Genomic DNA, 15,890 nt, shown 5'->3' with positions numbered 1-15,890 from the left:
TATCGACGTTTTTTCTAACCCACATACTAACAATTTACGAAAAATAATATCGAGAAAACGTTCATGTGGTTTGGACGTATCCTGCTTTTTATGGCAATTAGACAAAACTGTAATTTTAATATTGTCAGAATACGTCCATGTGGGTTGACTTGTTAGGAGTTTTAAAAATCTTCGCATGTATGTAGTCCATGTTACTTGGACGTGTTAGGAGTTTTAAAATTAATAGATTATTTTTCGATAGAGATATGATACGATACGAGAGAGCCTAGATAAAGCAGATAATCGAGTCGACTGTTTCCATGGATACAAATGATGTCAATTCCTCATCAGTCATGTTTCAACGAAAAAATGACATTACTCCGTTTGAGGATGCGACGCTTTTGGAAAAGTAAGTAAATTGTTATCTTAAACATATTTTAAAGTAAATTATCATTTTGATCCTAACCAAAGCATAATAATATGGTCTTATATATAGAGTGAGGTTATTATTATTTTTTTTTTACTTGGAATGGTTTTAACTATTCGTCCAACCGATACGAGATAAATTACACATTGAAAAACATGTAATTTTTGCCAAATGCGGAATTCAAACCCAATTCCAAAATATGTGATCTATTAAATATTTGACTGGGATAAGTTATAAACTAACATACATCCCCTTATTACTGCAATTACCAAAGAGGCCTAGCAAAAGTTGTTAAAATAATAGTTTACATACAAAGCTAACATTTTTTGTATATTATTATGGTAATGAATGATTTTGTAATATAAAAAAAAACTTAACATGTAAGTACGTATGTTTAACTCATCGATTTTCCATATAGGATAAGCCTTTAGCTAAATTCACATAGATTTGATGTGTTCACAATTTCTATCAGTTCAAAACGCATTCAAAGCCATTCATTGGTTGGCGTAGTGTACTCAACAATATGCAACCAATGAGATTTTATATTGGGTTTACCTTACCTTATATACATTAAAACCTGACATTTTGGTGCCACCATTGATGCATTTAATTTACCGATTATGGATTATACCTTAACATTGTTTGTAGGTAGGCTGTGGAAATTCGACATAAATAGTGCACACTAAACTTTGTCTTCATTGAGTGGGCCACCTTCCTCTTTCGTGTTGACCCTATTTACATAAATATGAAATACATTTAAGTGTGTCTTGTTTACTTTCAGATTTTCAAAGAGTAAGAACGCGGCACTATTCAGCGTAGCTTCACACAGTAAAAAACGACCACACAATATAATACTCGGCAGGACATTTGATTTCTCAATTCTGGATATGATCGAACTCGGAGTTGATAATTACACAAAGTTAGAAGACTTCAAAGTTGATAAAATTGGAGTTTTTGTGAAACCTTGCTTAGTGTTTAACGGAGCCGCGTGGGAACAGAGCCAAGAATTGATACGATTAAAATCGCTATTTATTGATATGTTCCAATGGCAGCCGGTAAATATTAATTATCTTTATCATATTCTATAATAGTGGCGAGGGATGGAAGTAGGCTGTTAAGAATCAACCTAAATATGTAGTGGACACTGAACTTTATCATTATATTCAGTCATACTTATTTGTTTTCATATAACTAAGGATATAATTTGGAGATGGTATTGGTTAATTTTTAAAATTCAATTAAACACTGTCGAACCAAACAATCATTGAGCTTCATTTTTAGATACCAATAATAAAATTACCTGAAATAAAAATTGTAAAATCATTAAAACTTTATTACGAAGTTGAAAGTCATACAATCGCAATAAAAAGCATTAAAAAATATAATATTATGTAATATTTATGAACTTTCATTTATCACCATCAGAGTCTGAAACTTCTTCAGTTGAATAGATACGTTTCGATTTTGGCTTGTTGATCTCTACGTTTTCTTATAATTTATTGTTTTTGATAAGCAATTGTAAAAGACGCCTTCCATTGTAAGATGACATCAAGATGTTGAATCTTCTTCCAGGTGGAGCCTTCTGTGATTTCCCTAAAAAATTATAATATGAGTGTTATGCCAGGTCCACACTGCCAACATGTCGCGCGACATGTTGCCAGTGTGGACCCGGCATTATAATCAATGCGATACAGTATTACCAAAAGACACTAGTGGTTTTATGTAATGGTTTATTTAATAAGGCCAAATATTGTTTACCTATGGTGCCATAGATCAGGCCTGGCACTGATAATACAGGTAAAAATGTTTACTCATTTTAAATAGTTTGTGATAATGAATATATGTATTGCTGTTTTCAGACTTCGACGATTAGACTTCAGGGGCTTGAGCATGTCTTGAGTTTCACTGCAACACAAGATTCAAAAATATTCCTCCGCTCCTACAGATCACAGTTAAAGAAAAGTGGTCAAAGGACACCGCGTGTTGAACTGGTCGAAATAGGTATGATTTATTTAAAAAAAATTCTTAATCCTTATAGTTTGACAGAATTTGGTGGCTATTGAGGTTTTGAATGTTAAATAATAAGTTCTCCGGCGAGGCTATTCTAAAATCAAAAAAGACCTACATATTGTGATAAATATATCACTATCACTTTATGTATTTGAGCAGTTAATTATCACAATAAAGGCGCAAACGTCGACGCAGGTTCTTATTGCATCCAATAAGAATCACCAATTTTTAACAATTGGTGATTCTAACCTGACGCACGTTTATGCACGTCCACTGCAATGCCGTGTGTCTGCAGTCTAAGTTAACCGTCTGAACTGTCAAAAAGTGCTATCTTTTAACAGCTCCTCTCTTGACTGTGTTAACTTTAGAGCGAGATAGATTACTTCAATTTTACATATCGTCGTTCTACTATGCAAACCTTCTATGTTTGTTTTGTGTAAAAAATGTATTATTTAATACAGTTCTTTTATAAATAAAAAAGTTTAAATAAAATTGTAAAAATAACGTCTCTGTTATTTTTATTGCTCCAAACTAACACGGATATCACCCATATTCCGATTTATATACTATATACTACATTTATATACTACATTTTTTATGTTATCAGATAATCAATGTGTATTTTGTTGTTTTTTCAGGTACTTCCATGGATTTTTCACTCCGCCGATCAAAATTAGCTTCTGATGACCTCATGACTCAGGCGTGCCGCAAACCAAGAGAACTGAGGAAGGTGGTAAAGAAAAATCTGTCGAGGGATTCATTCGGAACGAGTCACGGTCGCATTCACTTGGGCAAACAAGATGTCTCCAAACTGCAGACGAGAAAGATGAAGGGGCTTAAGAAGACTCCAGAAGAAAAGAAGCAGAAGAGGTTGGAGAGGAAGACGGCACTCCGGAAGGCTGCGGCAGAGGCCTTAGGCGCGGCACAGGTGTTAGGCACGGCAGAATGATGATTTTTTTAATATTTTGGTTATTAAGGACATTATTATTACTTTAAAAGAAATTTTCTTAATAAACGTTTTATTTAATTACCTATTTTATGAGTTTTATTTTCAAAAAAAGAATTCAATAATAAATACCTAATAGGTGAAAAGAAATCCAACTGAACCATTACACGGTGATTTCCAACCAGGTACTGTTTGCTGATGCTGGGGTATCTAAATCTACATCAAGGTTTTTCAAAACTTTGTAAGAAAACGTGTGTCTAACAATCTTTGATTCTGTAATGTAAAACTTTTCATTTAACATCAATGAGACATTGAAGCATTTTGAATGTTAGATATTAGGGAAATGGTTGAATTGGAGAATAAAAAAAAGTACTTGATTTAGGTAAAATAATCTACCAAATAGCATCTAATAACAAAAACTGATAAGTACAATAATTCAATATTAGTGGAAAATAGCATTTTTGTGTGTCGAGTGTAATTGGTTGGTTTTAATGTTGGTTTCTTTTTTCTATCATATTTTATTTTAAAACTAGAACAATATGCATATTAACCCTTTTTTGCAATAAATCCATAAACAATAATTATTATAATTGGACATGTCAACATTGATAATCAACACTTTAAATAATCTGTTTCTGTAACTCATCAGGTTTTATACACTTTTTTAATGTGATAACATTTTAGAATAGACCAGGGACGGGCATACATGAGAGCCACATTCTGGAGTTTCATAAATATAAAGAGCCACACCATAGTCACATTCTCACGTAGTATTAAATACACAAATTCAAATTTAATACACGCATCTTGTCACTTACAACATTTAGAAAGGAAAACTCGCGAAAATACAAGTATAATGGGGAAAGAAAATAACTATATTTTTATCAAGAGATATTGGGAGCTGCATTTAGCCCAACGAAGAGCCATTATATTATGAAATAGCACATTGAATATGGACATATTTTTTGCTAGATTTTGAGAAATTATTATGTACTCATGTGACTTATCGGTTTTGTTATCAGACACCCCACATGTTTGTTTCTCATCAATAAACCTGACATACAAGTGAAAATGTATATTATTCTTTAAGGTTGTACAAAATAATTCAAGGGTTCCTATAAGGAAAAAAGTTGGGAATGATAGAATTGTATGCTTTGTTATCAAACAATGCTTCTCGCAATGGTTAGAACTTTGAGGGCTATTCTAACATTAGGTATATCACTTAGCCGGCTCGCACATCACAATTCGCCTTGTGTGCCTAACGGCCATAAATCAAAAGTTGACAAAATTTCGACGAATGTTGCATCGTACATCCTCGCACATCTGCCCAGCGGCAAACGTCAAACACGAAAAAAGAGAAGTCTCTCGTCTGCCATTTTTATTGTGTTGATTGAATGAACAAACGTCAAACGCGGCGGCGTGAGCGAGCAATGACATTGTAGACAGAGACAAAGACAGAAATGACCGATGGCCGCCAGCTGTGCGCTTGCGCGGAGGCGACATTCCCGAGATCGACATGCACGCTTTGGCCATTGCAACTAGACGAATGTCGCAGGGTCGCAGAGTTGCAGTTGCATCGGCCAATCTGCGAAGGTCCATTTGATAACGTTTGTTTCTTGGTTTACGATGACGTCACATCGACGAATTCGTCGTAAGACGCATGCGGCGAGTTCTGATGTGCGAGCCCTCTTAACTACAAAATCAATAAAAAAGTGATAAATAATATTCTGTATTGTATTCAGACAGTTGATTATCCATGAGGTCAACGAGAGCCACATTCTGGAGTTTCATATATATATAAAGAGCCACACCAATTTTTTCGTTTTCATGATAAATCGTTTCATCATTCAGTCATTTTCATCCATCAATCGTTTCATCGATCCATCAATCGTTTTCATGATAAATTGTATGTGTGTGTGTGTGTATTTGTGGGGGGTGTAAATTTACCGTATCAGGTGATGAGTGACACCAACCCTAGTTAAGCCGCTGCTCAGATGCGTTGATGATCCGCACACTCAATAGAAATATTAGAGGGAACGTTGCATACGATTAGAATTTCCAATTGAATAAAAAAAATCCAACTGGAGATTCTAATCCGATACATTCAGAATCAAGTAATGCAGTGTCGTGTACCTTAGCCCGCTTACTACTATGTTACCAATTATTGTAAATAACCGCCTAATATACAGAATTACTACGAGTGATAGGGTGAATCATATAGCTATTGGCAGGTTAAGGATTTTTTTGACTTTGGCTGGTTATAACTTTCTTGATATTTAACATTTTTGAAGTTTCAGAATGATGGAATTGTACTGATCAATGCTTTGCGTTTTCATTTTGTTTAATACATACTTCATTCCTTCGACCATTTTTTGATTATTACGGTTTATCTAGATGGAGAGCAAAAATACAGTAATTGGCCACTTTTTTATAGCTATTGCCCCCCCCCTTTCTATAGTTATTGGCCACTTCAAATCTGATCAAAATGTGTGCATAAAAGTGCTAACACAACCTTTGATTATTAGCAATTCAGAGTAAATAAAGAAAACCATGAGAATTTTATAGAACAAATATATTAAATTGAAAAAAAACATAGACGAAATATGAAAAAATACAAAAAAAATATATTTTAATAAGAGATTAATTAATTAAATCTTACGGGTTCATCAAATATTACCGAGGATGTGTATGGCTACAATTCTCAAATATTAGATTTTGAACCTGAAATTCCAATATAACATTAAGTACTTACATATAAATTTATTTTGACCACAGTGCAGTTACCTATTTTACGTTCTAATAATTATCGCATGATCATTTTTATTAAACAAATTTCCAATAAATATGTGTAAAATAAATGTACTAATATAGTGTTTTATTTATAAAGAAATATTCAAATAAAGATGATTGTCCCAAGGTTGTATGTGCTAAGATCAGTACAATATTTAGGAAAATACAAACACAAAACAATCTGTTTTTAATTTGCAGAAAACATCCAACCCTCAAAAGACTCAATAACTTTTAAATTAGTATGTTTTTCAAAAATCTAATAATAAATTAATATGCATTATAATACCATATAAGTATTTAAATTACAAATTCAATCTAAAAAAGATAAAAGTCATACTAAATGTTAATTTGTTACTTCAAAATTTCAAATGCGTTTTTCACAGTTTGTAAAATTGTGGCTTGGACGTTTTCTGCTTAACTACATCCAATTGTGACTAAAACTAAAAGAGGGCGCTAATAGTCTGCAGGGACGTCACTGCCTAATAATTTTAGTGTATGTAATAATTACGCCACTATTATTATTATTTATGTTAGGTACAGTGTGTATGTGACACTAAATAGGTACGTTTAAATTGGTATTAATTATTATAATTGGAATTTCCTGAAACACATATTTGAGTGGCATTGTTTACATTATTATTATTTGTTGGTACCTACATAATGTGCTAATGTCGTAGAAAGCAGTAATTATAAAATTACGTGTCAAGAATACGATCTTTCGACGTGACAAAAGATCGCAGAATAATTCTAATAAAAAAGACTTGTTTAAAAAGTTTGTTATCCAAAAGATAACACAACAAGCTCTATGAAACGTGCAGTTATTTTGGCTATGAGTGATTTTGAGAGCTCGGAAGTAAAATTTGCAAAAAGGACAGTAGTTTGAACATAAAACGTGTCAAAATTATCTGGGTACAAATTATTAGGTACTCGTATGTAACTAGGCACTATTTTTTTTGCATTAAATATTGTAGGTCTAGCTACAAAGGTACCTACCTACTCTAAAAACGTTGGTAGGCTTACCCTTCTAGGCACTGTCGTATATGGTATATCACTATATATTGGATCAGGGCTCGAATGGACGGGAGCGCACCGGAGAGCCGTTCCGGTTCGTGTATATTATAAAAATCATCGTTCCGTCTCCTGGAAAAATAACTTGACCATCTGAGCCATAGGCCATTTATAACAAAAGAATATACACTTATATTTTATAAAATATACATACAATTGATAACTAGGTGTGTTAATATTTTCCGGAAAAAATATTGAGCGCTCCGGTTTGTAACATTTTCCATTTAGAGCTCTGTATTGGATAAAGCATCATAATGACAATGTATTTACACTTAGGCAACGCTCGAAATGATTGTACGAACCAGAGCGCTTGATAATTTTCCGGAAATATGAACATATTATTATTATGTGTCTATCTAATTCAATTTGATGTATATGTCAATAGTCGATTTTTTATTATATTTGGCCTACCTAGCTCAGACGGTCAATTTATTTTTTCCACAAGATGGGCGATAATCTCGCTAATTTGATGAACCGGAACTACGCTCCGGTGCAGGGTGTTCTTTCAATTTCAATCAGTGTAGCGCAAATACGCAGCTGGGTATATAATTTAAACAACAATAATTACGTTTTGGTTTTGACGAACACAATAAATGTTAGGTATTATTTTCGAAAACACTTCGTCAGCTGAATGCAGAACTATTCTAACTTACATTTGAAATTTTTGGGGAGAGAGTTTTTAACATTTAACAACTTACTGAAATTATTTATTACCTTTATGGATAAATGGATGCGTCATATTTTAGTAGGATTATTGATGAAAAAAAATGATGCATACACTTGTCCATATAAATAATAAGTAACTGAAGTAGGCTGTTTCAAAAAATTCTTCTGCAAAATATTTCAAATGTGAATTAGATTAGTTCTGCATTCAGCTGATGACTTTTATTTCCAATTTCAAACCTCAAAACCCACCCTTTGATTTGTCTCACATCCATGACATGTGTATCAAATGTTGTACCTATTGTCGTAGTACCTAAGTACTCCGAACCTCTAGACCGTAGTTGTTTGAAACTTCATCAACATAATCTTTTTTGTTATTTTCTATTAATATTATTATTCCTCTTGTATTTATTTGGTATTTTGAGGTATCTATTATATTTTAATAGTGTATAGCTATCAGCAGGTGCGCACATAAGCGGGGAGGGGAGTTTTGGGTTCGGTTTCAAGGGCGGATTGCCTATCTATGAAGAATCTATTGGTGCGGTATTCTGCTAGATTTTGCTAACCTCGTCTCCTCCAGCCGCCTTAAAAATCAATAAAAAAATATGGACAAATTTTTGAAATCGACCTCCCCGAACAATATTTCCGTGTGCACGCCGAAATTCTAGACAAAATGGTTTTAAAATGATCTACCCACCAAAATTACTTATAATTGACTCCAAAATGAGTACCTATCTAGTATTGATTGCCGATGGATCATTTTATAGCCCAAAACATTTATTAATATTTTAAAAAAGCTTTTTCTCTTATCAAAGATTATTATATTTCAATACCATAATCATATAAAGTAGTATATTAAGTATCGGCAGACTTATTACAAATTTTGTAGTAAGTCTGCCGATACTAAATGTCGTTTATCGAATAAAGATGATGTTTTTTACTGCGGCTATTTTGTTGGAGTAATATTTTAGTAATTATTATTTCAAACTAGGTAGTAGCAATATCTCTATGTCTATGGCAAATATACGATCTATACTCTATGTTTTAGTTTGTGTCTATGACATAAGACATACTTTTTGGAACTTTTTAGTCTATGGCATAGACCAATATACAGTGTTGCCAACCGTACTATAATTATAGTATTTGTACTATAATTTTCGTCTGCGTACTATGTACAATATAAAACAGATATAGTACGCCCAAAATACTATAATTTTGAGAAATCAGAAAAAAAGTTGCCAATAGAAGAATAACAACGCCAAAATAATCCGTGAGAAGCAAAAAATAAATAATCCCCATGTCTAAAAAAGACGGTGTTTAAGGTGACGTTAATTACTTAACACAGCGATTTCCAAACTGGAAGGCGCGTAGTGTTGCAAAGGGAGGCGCGAAAAGTTTAGCATAATTAATGTAGCCACAGATTTGCAGTTTGCAAATTAATGATAATGTTGAAATTTGAGGCAAATTTGTTTAGGAACGATAATTTTGTTGTTTAACTTGTCTATTTGCATTCACTAATGCATTCACTGATTTAAAACGACAAAGTAAAGGCATTCATAAAAAATTGGAGCTTAGGAAATCAAAATGACAAAAGAAAAAAAGTTCGCCATGTCACCACTTTTAAATGATTTCTACGCCAGACATATTGAAGCAAACAAAAATCTATTTACTGAGTTCTTGGTTAGTTTGCTAATGCACTTTTCACATTATTTTATTAATAGAAAAAAAGACCCGGAGGGTCCGCTTCGGGATGTGGGTCCCATGATAGAATCCATTTGTCAATGAACGATAATGACTTTGGATCGACTACTATTGAAATTGATTGTGCTAATAAAGAAGCACATTCCTCAAAAATTAATGTAATATAAGTAGTAAAACCTTGTTTATTTTTTTTTTCATTTTTGTATTCGTAAGTAGGTACATTGTTGACTATTTAAAAAGGTGTCTGTATTATTTAATGAAATAAGGGGGGGAGGCGCCTAGATTAGATTTTTTTTTAAGGGAGGCGTGGTAACATAAAGTTTGGAAACCACTGACTTAACATTTGAATTTTGTCTAAAAAAACGAGACGTTAATTACCCTTCATGGATATTTTGTCTAAAAAATACAAGACGTTAATTACCCCACGTTTAATTTTTTGAAAATGCAGAAAATTATTGGTCACTCAACGCGTACTATATTTTTTGTCGAAATACTATAATTTTGAAGGCACTGTACTATAATTCCACTTTCAAAATATGGCAACACTGCTAATGTACATGCTAATATACACTGTCTATGGTTTATGACGTTTCCCATGTGCGACTACCAGTGCTTGATTGTCGTTTAATTGTTTTGAGGTTATTGACAACATTAAAATAGTGAACAAAGTTTTTATAAAATAGTTACAAAAATGCCTTTCATCCAGAGAGTGAGGTGGGTGATATTTTACATCTTTAAATTCTAATTGTTCCGTGTGCGTTGACACATTTGACAAATTGTATCCTAATTTTATTTACACGTTATATAAAATTCTTAATTCTCTAGGAAAGCATCTACGCGAAAAGGAAAGAAAATCCTGCTGGGATTGGAACCAAAGTTAATAGAGGATGCAAAGTTGACGTTTTTGGTTCAAGGGCGCAAGACATCAGATGTTACAAAAGGGATTCTTAAAGATCTCTACACATTAAAAAAGCCGAATGTTGTCATGTTTCAACGAAAAAATGACATTACTCCGTTTGAGGATGCGACGCTTTTGGAAAAGTAAGTAAATTGTTATCTTAAACATATTTTAAAGTAAATTATCATTTTGATCCTAACCAAAGCATAATAATATGGTCTTATATATAGAGTGAGGTTATTATTTTTTTTTTTTTACTTGGAATGGTTTTAACTATTCGTCCAACCGATACGAGATAAATTACACATTGAAAAACATGTAATTTTTGCCAAATGCGGAATTCAAACCCAATTCCAAAATATGTGATCTATTAAATATTTGACTGGGATAAGTTATAAACTAACATACATCCCCTTATTACTGCAATTACCAAAGAGGCCTAGCAAAAGTTGTTAAAATAATAGTTTACATACAAAGCTAACATTTTTTGTATATTATTATGGTAATGAATGATTTTGTAATATAAAAAAAAACTTAACATGTAAGTACGTATGTTTAACTCATCGATTTTCCATATAGGATAAGCCTTTAGCTAAATTCACATAGATTTGATGTGTTCACAATTTCTATCAGTTCAAAACGCATTCAAAGCCATTCATTGGTTGGCGTAGTGTACTCAACAATATGCAACCAATGAGATTTTATATTGGGTTTACCTTACCTTATATACATTAAAACCTGACATTTTGGTGCCACCATTGATGCATTTAATTTACCGATTATGGATTATACCTTAACATTGTTTGTAGGTAGGCTGTGGAAATTCGACATAAATAGTGCACACTAAACTTTGTCTTCATTGAGTGGGCCACCTTCCTCTTTCGTGTTGACCCTATTTACATAAATATGAAATACATTTAAGTGTGTCTTGTTTACTTTCAGATTTTCAAAGAGTAAGAACGCGGCACTATTCAGCGTAGCTTCACACAGTAAAAAACGACCACACAATATAATACTCGGCAGGACATTTGATTTCTCAATTCTGGATATGATCGAACTCGGAGTTGATAATTACACAAAGTTAGAAGACTTCAAAGTTGATAAAATTGGAGTTTTTGTGAAACCTTGCTTAGTGTTTAACGGAGCCGCGTGGGAACAGAGCCAAGAATTGATACGATTAAAATCGCTATTTATTGATATGTTCCAATGGCAGCCGGTAAATATTAATTATCTTTATCATATTCTATAATAGTGGCGAGGGATGGAAGTAGGCTGTTAAGAATCAACCTAAATATATAGTGGACACTGAACTTTATCATTATATTCAGTCATACTTATTTGTTTTCATATAACTAAGGATATAATTTGGAGATGGTATTGGTTAATTTTTAAAATTCAATTAAACACTGTCGAACCAAACAATCATTGAGCTTCATTTTTAGATACCAATAATAAAATTACCTGAAATAAAAATTGTAAAATCATTAAAACTTTATTACGAAGTTGAAAGTCATACAATCGCAATAAAAAGCATTAAAAAATATAATATTATGTAATATTTATGAACTTTCATTTATCACCATCAGAGTCTGAAACTTCTTCAGTTGAATAGATACGTTTCGATTTTGGCTTGTTGATCTCTACGTTTTCTTATAATTTATTGTTTTTGATAAGCAATTGTAAAAGACGCCTTCCATTGTAAGATGACATCAAGATGTTGAATCTTCTTCCAGGTGGAGCCTTCTGTGATTTCCCTAAAAAATTATAATATGAGTGTTATGCCAGGTCCACACTGCCAACATGTCGCGCGACATGTTGCCAGTGTGGACCCGGCATTATAATCAATGCGATACAGTATTACCAAAAGACACTAGTGGTTTTATGTAATGGTTTATTTAATAAGGCCAAATATTGTTTACCTATGGTGCCATAGATCAGGCCTGGCACTGATAATACAGGTAAAAATGTTTACTCATTTTAAATAGTTTGTGATAATGAATATATGTATTGCTGTTTTCAGACTTCGACGATTAGACTTCAGGGGCTTGAGCATGTCTTGAGTTTCACTGCAACACAAGATTCAAAAATATTCCTCCGCTCCTACAGATCACAGTTAAAGAAAAGTGGTCAAAGGACACCGCGTGTTGAACTGGTCGAAATAGGTATGATTTATTTAAAAAAAATTCTTAATCCTTATAGTTTGACAGAATTTGGTGGCTATTGAGGTTTTGAATGTTAAATAATAAGTTCTCCGGCGAGGCTATTCTAAAATCAAAAAAGACCTACATATTGTGATAAATATATCACTATCACTTTATGTATTTGAGCAGTTAATTATCACAATAAAGGCGCAAACGTCGACGCAGGTTCTTATTGCATCCAATAAGAATCACCAATTTTTAACAATTGGTGATTCTAACCTGACGCACGTTTATGCACGTCCACTGCAATGCCGTGTGTCTGCAGTCTAAGTTAACCGTCTGAACTGTCAAAAAGTGCTATCTTTTAACAGCTCCTCTCTTGACTGTGTTAACTTTAGAGCGAGATAGATTACTTCAATTTTACATATCGTCGTTCTACTATGCAAACCTTCTATGTTTGTTTTGTGTAAAAAATGTATTATTTAATACAGTTCTTTTATAAATAAAAAAGTTTAAATAAAATTGTAAAAATAACGTCTCTGTTATTTTTATTGCTCCAAACTAACACGGATATCACCCATATTCCGATTTATATACTATATACTACATTTATATACTACATTTTTTATGTTATCAGATAATCAATGTGTATTTTGTTGTTTTTTCAGGTCCTTCCATGGATTTTTCACTCCGCCGATCAAAATTAGCTTCTGATGACCTCATGACTCAGGCGTGCCGCAAACCAAGAGAACTGAGGAAGGTGGTAAAGAAAAATCTGTCGAGGGATTCATTCGGAACGAGTCACGGTCGCATTCACTTGGGCAAACAAGATGTCTCCAAACTGCAGACGAGAAAGATGAAGGGGCTTAAGAAGACTCCAGAAGAAAAGAAGCAGAAGAGGTTGGAGAGGAAGACGGCACTCCGGAAGGCTGCGGCAGAGGCCTTAGGCGCGGCACAGGTGTTAGGCACGGCAGAATGATGATTTTTTTAATATTTTGGTTATTAAGGACATTATTATTACTTTAAAAGAAATTTTCTTAATAAACGTTTTATTTAATTACCTATTTTATGAGTTTTATTTTCAAAAAAAGAATTCAATAATAAATACCTAATAGGTGAAAAGAAATCCAACTGAACCATTACACGGTGATTTCCAACCAGGTACTGTTTGCTGATGCTGGGGTATCTAAATCTACATCAAGGTTTTTCAAAACTTTGTAAGAAAACGTGTGTCTAACAATCTTTGATTCTGTAATGTAAAACTTTTCATTTAACATCAATGAGACATTGAAGCATTTTGAATGTTAGATATTAGGGAAATGGTTGAATTGGAGAATAAAAAAAAGTACTTGATTTAGGTAAAATAATCTACCAAATAGCATCTAATAACAAAAACTGATAAGTACAATAATTCAATATTAGTGGAAAATAGCATTTTTGTGTGTCGAGTGTAATTGGTTGGTTTTAATGTTGGTTTCTTTTTTCTATCATATTTTATTTTAAAACTAGAACAATATGCATATTAACCCTTTTTTGCAATAAATCCATAAACAATAATTATTATAATTGGACATGTCAACATTGATAATCAACACTTTAAATAATCTGTTTCTGTAACTCATCAGGTTTTATACACTTTTTTAATGTGATAACATTTTAGAATAGACCAGGGACGGGCATACATGAGAGCCACATTCTGGAGTTTCATAAATATAAAGAGCCACACCATAGTCACATTCTCACGTAGTATTAAATACACAAATTCAAATTTAATACACGCATCTTGTCACTTACAACATTTAGAAAGGAAAACTCGCGAAAATACAAGTATAATGGGGAAAGAAAATAACTATATTTTTATCAAGAGATATTGGGAGCTGCATTTAGCCCAACGAAGAGCCATTATATTGTGAAATAGCACATTGAATATGGACATATTTTTTGCTAGATTTTGAGAAATTATTATGTACTCATGTGACTTATCGGTTTTGTTATCAGACACCCCACATGTTTGTTTCTCATCAATAAACCTGACATACAAGTGAAAATGTATATTATTCTTTAAGGTTGTACAAAATAATTCAAGGGTTCCTATAAGGAAAAAAGTTGGGAATGATAGAATTGTATGCTTTGTTATCAAACAATGCTTCTCGCAATGGTTAGAACTTTGAGGGCTATTCTAACATTAGGTATATCACTTAGCCGGCTCGCACATCACAATTCGCCTTGTGTGCCTAACGGCCATAAATCAAAAGTTGACAAAATTTCGACGAATGTTGCATCGTACATCCTCGCACATCTGCCCAGCGGCAAACGTCAAACACGAAAAAAGAGAAGTCTCTCGTCTGCCATTTTTATTGTGTTGATTGAATGAACAAACGTCAAACGCGGCGGCGTGAGCGAGCAATGACATTGTAGACAGAGACAAAGACAGAAATGACCGATGGCCGCCAGCTGTGCGCTTGCGCGGAGGCGACATTCCCGAGATCGACATGCACGCTTTGGCCATTGCAACTAGACGAATGTCGCAGGGTCGCAGAGTTGCAGTTGCATCGGCCAATCTGCGAAGGTCCATTTGATAACGTTTGTTTCTTGGTTTACGATGACGTCACATCGACGAATTCGTCGTAAGACGCATGCGGCGAGTTCTGATGTGCGAGCCCTCTTAACTACAAAATCAATAAAAAAGTGATAAATAATATTCTGTATTGTATTCAGACAGTTGATTATCCATGAGGTCAACGAGAGCCACATTCTGGAGTTTCATATATATATAAAGAGCCACACCAATTTTTTCGTTTTCATGATAAATCGTTTCATCATTCAGTCATTTTCATCCATCAATCGTTTCATCGATCCATCAATCGTTTTCATGATAAATTGTATGTGTGTGTGTGTGTATTTGTGGGGGGTGTAAATTTACCGTATCAGGTGATGAGTGACACCAACCCTAGTTAAGCCGCTGCTCAGATGCGTTGATGATCCGCACACTCAATAGAAATATTAGAGGGAACGTTGCATACGATTAGAATTTCCAATTGAATAAAAAAAATCCAACTGGAGATTCTAATCCGATACATTCAGAATCAAGTAATGCAGTGTCGTGTACCTTAGCCCGCTTACTACTATGTTACCAATTATTGTAAATAACCGCCTAATATACAGAATTACTACGAGTGATAGGGTGAATCATATAGCTATTGGCAGGTTAAGGATTTTTTTGACTTTGGCTGGTTATAACTTTCTTGATATTTAACATTTTTGAAG

At 33.3% G+C, this 15,890-nt stretch overlaps 2 protein-coding genes across 2 annotated transcripts; both read left to right on the top strand.

Moving 5' to 3' along the window:
- Window positions 1-299: 299 nt before the first annotated feature.
- LOC147075696 (ribosome production factor 2 homolog) lies at window positions 300-3,450 on the top strand. Its single transcript, XM_085942364.1, has 4 exons — window positions 300-388; window positions 1,188-1,461; window positions 2,266-2,407; window positions 3,055-3,450. Exons 1-4 carry the CDS (start codon window positions 300-302, stop codon window positions 3,363-3,365), a joined length of 816 nt encoding a protein of 271 aa, XP_085798490.1. The 3' UTR covers window positions 3,366-3,450.
- A 6,712-nt stretch (window positions 3,451-10,162) lies between these two features.
- Window positions 10,163-13,687, top strand: LOC147075695 (ribosome production factor 2 homolog). Its single transcript, XM_085942006.1, has 5 exons — window positions 10,163-10,298; window positions 10,410-10,625; window positions 11,425-11,698; window positions 12,503-12,644; window positions 13,292-13,687. Exons 1-5 carry the CDS (start codon window positions 10,276-10,278, stop codon window positions 13,600-13,602), a joined length of 966 nt encoding a protein of 321 aa, XP_085798132.1. The 5' UTR covers window positions 10,163-10,275; the 3' UTR covers window positions 13,603-13,687.
- Window positions 13,688-15,890: the final 2,203 nt, after the last annotated feature.

This window comes from Rhyacophila brunnea, unplaced genomic scaffold (assembly GCF_057557595.1).
Source record: "Rhyacophila brunnea isolate RB1 unplaced genomic scaffold, BYU_Rbru_1.0 scaffold_14, whole genome shotgun sequence".
NCBI lineage: Eukaryota > Metazoa > Arthropoda > Insecta > Trichoptera > Rhyacophilidae > Rhyacophila > Rhyacophila brunnea.
This window is presented reverse-complemented; position numbering and strand designations above follow the sequence as displayed.